The following is a 3456-nucleotide window of genomic DNA, read 5'->3' as shown; positions in this document are numbered from 1 at the left end:
GATAACGACATACCGGAAATCCCGGGATCGGAAAAAGCTGAAAAATTGACATCCCTAATGCATACATACAATCATCAAGCTGTACACGGCGTATGAGTAATTAGTTGTTTAATAGCAAAAACAGAGACGAACAACGCTGCATTAACACTACTTCGCTTATTGGAAACTTTGCACTTACATATGTATGTATGTAGACTAAACACCAACTTCATTATTTGCTACATAGCTTGTTTTTTTTTGTTTTACTTAAAGCAATCACAAGAAAACTGTACACAAAGATTTCTTTCACACTCAATAGATACCATGCCACCATATTCCTATCTATACATCTGGATCTATGTAAAAATAAATGCACTCTAAATAACTGTATGCACTTTAGTACCTCTTACTTTACTTAAACTAAAACTTTACCACTTTCCCTCTCTCCATTCAGCATTCTCACTTCATTCTTGCCCTCATCCACGGCAGCCACCACCACCACCGACTCTTCCTCAATAATATCAACATTCGTTTTATATTCGCTTTTTGCACGCGGTTGTCGCGTCACTTTTGTTGCCATAGCACCGTTTCGCCATTTTTTATTGCCAGCAGCAGCGCGTGCACCACCGCCACGAAACGGCACCCACATCACCATTTACTAGAGGACAGTCTCGTTGGTGTTGGTGCATGAACGTGGTCCATTAACAATTGAATACTTGGATGAGGTATCCTTTTTGGTTAGAAAACTTGGAAAGAATATATCTTTGAATGTTTCACGAAATTGCCTTGACATGCCACAGTATATGCCGAAATTGATCGGATAGCTGACAACCAAGAAGAAGTTCGTGAACATTATGGATATGTTGGCCATGCGATAGTTGAGAAATTCGCCCATTAATGAGGAGGCAATATGCAGCGATGTCACCACAGCAATGGGTATTTCAACGGCAAGGAAGACAGATACGACTGTAATTAACATGTAAGTGGTGCAATTGCTGTCACGTACTTTTCGACTCTCTGTTTTGTAATTGTCACGGAAGAGCGCTTTGCGTCGTTCTTGTGCCTGCTTCATTGCTCGATAGAGTAGAACATTCAGCGTAACGAGTAGAATGCACGGTATCATATGGACGAAAATCACTCGAAAAAGGAAGAACATGGAGAAGTAGAGATCTTCGCCGATATAAACGGTTACCCATCTTGATGTTGCCACACGACACACCTCCGTTTTTTGTCCATTCCATTCGATTTCTAGCGCTATATAGGTGCGATCAAAGAAGCGTGAAAACTGATGCAGGAAGGCGACAATGGCGATATAGATTGTAGAACGCTTGACGCGCGGCATTGTGCACCAAGTGCGTGCCATTGGAGCGTGACAGACGTAGATGTACCTGTGGAGAAAGAGGTGGGAGAGGGAGAGAGAGAGAGAAAATTGAGAGAGAAATATGAGAAGAGTGTGCCAATGTTGGTAGTTAAATTTTTTGTTTAAGATTACATTTTACACTGAAATTAAACTTTTTCTAAAATAACATATTTTAACATCTTTTATTACTACCAGACTGAGGATTCAGACATGGACATGAAAAAAGTGAAGCTTCAATTCCTCCCCTACTTCACCTGCCACCAATATTCTCAGTAGATTACAAAACAGTGAAAATCGGGCCATTTTATGAACTATTTTGTTTGCTTCAATATTCCACTCTCCTGCTTACTCAGAAATTCTTTGGTGTAAAACTTCTCAGATCTATTTCTTCGTTTCTAAAAAAACGAACTGTCATCCAGATGCTTCATCATCGCAATGCCCGAATATATGTCGATCAGGTTCGATTCTTTCTCCATCTTATACTATTTATGTTTTCAGGTCGTTAAAACTGATTTCCAGCTTAACAGATATTACGGTCAAATCTGCTATGTACTTAATCCACCGGGCCTACAGGGACGCCGATCTGAAAAAAACTGCACCATATGAAAAGGCACACCTTTTGTGTTGGTATACAGTGCAGGTTGCGGCACAGCGATGGAAACATCTACACCTCAGGCGGATCGATGAGAGAGCAGTCGAAACGATTGTTACGTGGCATAGCATCAACTACACCAGGCCAGAAAAAGAGCAGCTGCAGGAAATGTTTGCAGGAAGACCTTTACAATGACTCTTGGGGATTGCAAACTACAGACACTCAAGAATGAACCTGTGTTGGTAACGGCAGCAGAGCAAGTTATCATAACCACCTCCCGGAGCTACCTTCTGGAGCTTCCGCATTTACATTGGAGGCAACTGCAAGCATCTCACGCAATATGAAAAGCACCGGTAATGGACGGATACCAACAGAAATATTGAAAGTCGTAGCCAACAGTTATTCAGAGCACCTCCTGAACATGCACAATGCCTATGTAAGGACGATTGCTGGAAAATGGCAAACTCATGCTTATGAGCAAGAGCAAGCGTTCACCAAATTTTCGAGCACCGTAAGTGCTTGTTGGATAATGCGGTTAACTCTCGGGGAAATTCTTGGGATCTCGTTTTCCTTCCGCATTCGAGGAAGCCGGAAATCCTTATAACATACAGTTCGGCTTCCAAAAAGGTAATATCAGCGGACTAGAGTGAGGAGGGTGCAGATCATTTATTTACGTGCCATATTAGATGTCAAAAAAACCCTCTAGCTCAGTATTCGCTGTGTCAAATACAGATGAGAACTAAACAACTTTTGGCGGGAGAAACTCTATATTCTATATCCACTGTCTTAAGCCTCTTTCGATTGCCACCCATATGATATGTCACTAAACAAATATAAAGCAAATTAATTAGACTTTTTTAACAGGTGGTAACTCCCTTAAAAAATAAAAACAAAAAAACGTATCTCAAACTTTTTCCATCTGAGAACCATAGCATAAGACTCCATTTAATGTATTGGCTTCCTTGAATTTTACTTCTTACATAGGTGGCAATCCTCTGCAAAAATATTTTAGAAATAAAGCTGTTTAAAATCTCGATCGTTTATGCGCGCAAAATATGTCAGTGAAGTTATTAAAGAAATTGAATTCATGAAATTTTCTAAACAAGGATTTCTCTGAAGTAAAATATTTGTGCAGCTCTTTCGTTTGTCAACCGTATTGTTATATTTCATCTATATTGAAAGAAAAAAATAATAATTCGAGACACTATAAACAGGTGGCAGCTCTCTTTAAATATATTTTGCAAGTAGATTTATCTTAAGCCAATTTCGCTTGACTTCCATAGCATAAAACTCTATTCAACTTATTAATTTCATTGAATTTTACTTATTACGCAGGTAGTAACACTCTTCAAAAATGTTTTCGAAATAAAGCTGTTTAAAATTCCGTTCGTTGGACATACATATCGTTACCTTAATATAGAAAGGCCCTATCTCACATTTTTATTTCTTTACAGAGTAGCTATAAAGCTATATAAAAACTAAAGTTTTTCAGTTGTAAATTCTTTCAAAACGTTGGTTTATAATA

The 3456-nt window shown here is 38.9% G+C and overlaps 1 protein-coding gene across 1 annotated transcript; it reads right to left on the bottom strand.

Annotated features, from left to right (window-relative positions):
* Positions 1-64: 64 nt before the first annotated feature.
* SPR (G protein-coupled sex peptide receptor) lies at positions 65-1399 on the bottom strand (the record flags this gene model as incomplete). Its single annotated transcript, XM_017631557.1, has 1 exon — positions 65-1399. A coding segment is annotated over one exon (762 nt), but the record flags the coding sequence as incomplete, so codon positions are not given.
* Positions 1400-3456: the final 2057 nt, after the last annotated feature.

The sequence above is a fragment of the Rhagoletis zephyria genome, unplaced genomic scaffold (assembly GCF_001687245.7).
Source record: "Rhagoletis zephyria isolate East Lansing unplaced genomic scaffold, Rhagoletis_zephyria_1.1 Rzeph_scaffold_08921, whole genome shotgun sequence".
NCBI lineage: Eukaryota > Metazoa > Arthropoda > Insecta > Diptera > Tephritidae > Rhagoletis > Rhagoletis zephyria.
The sequence above is the reverse complement of the archived record's forward strand: the minus strand, read 5'-3'. Positions and strand labels throughout refer to the sequence as shown.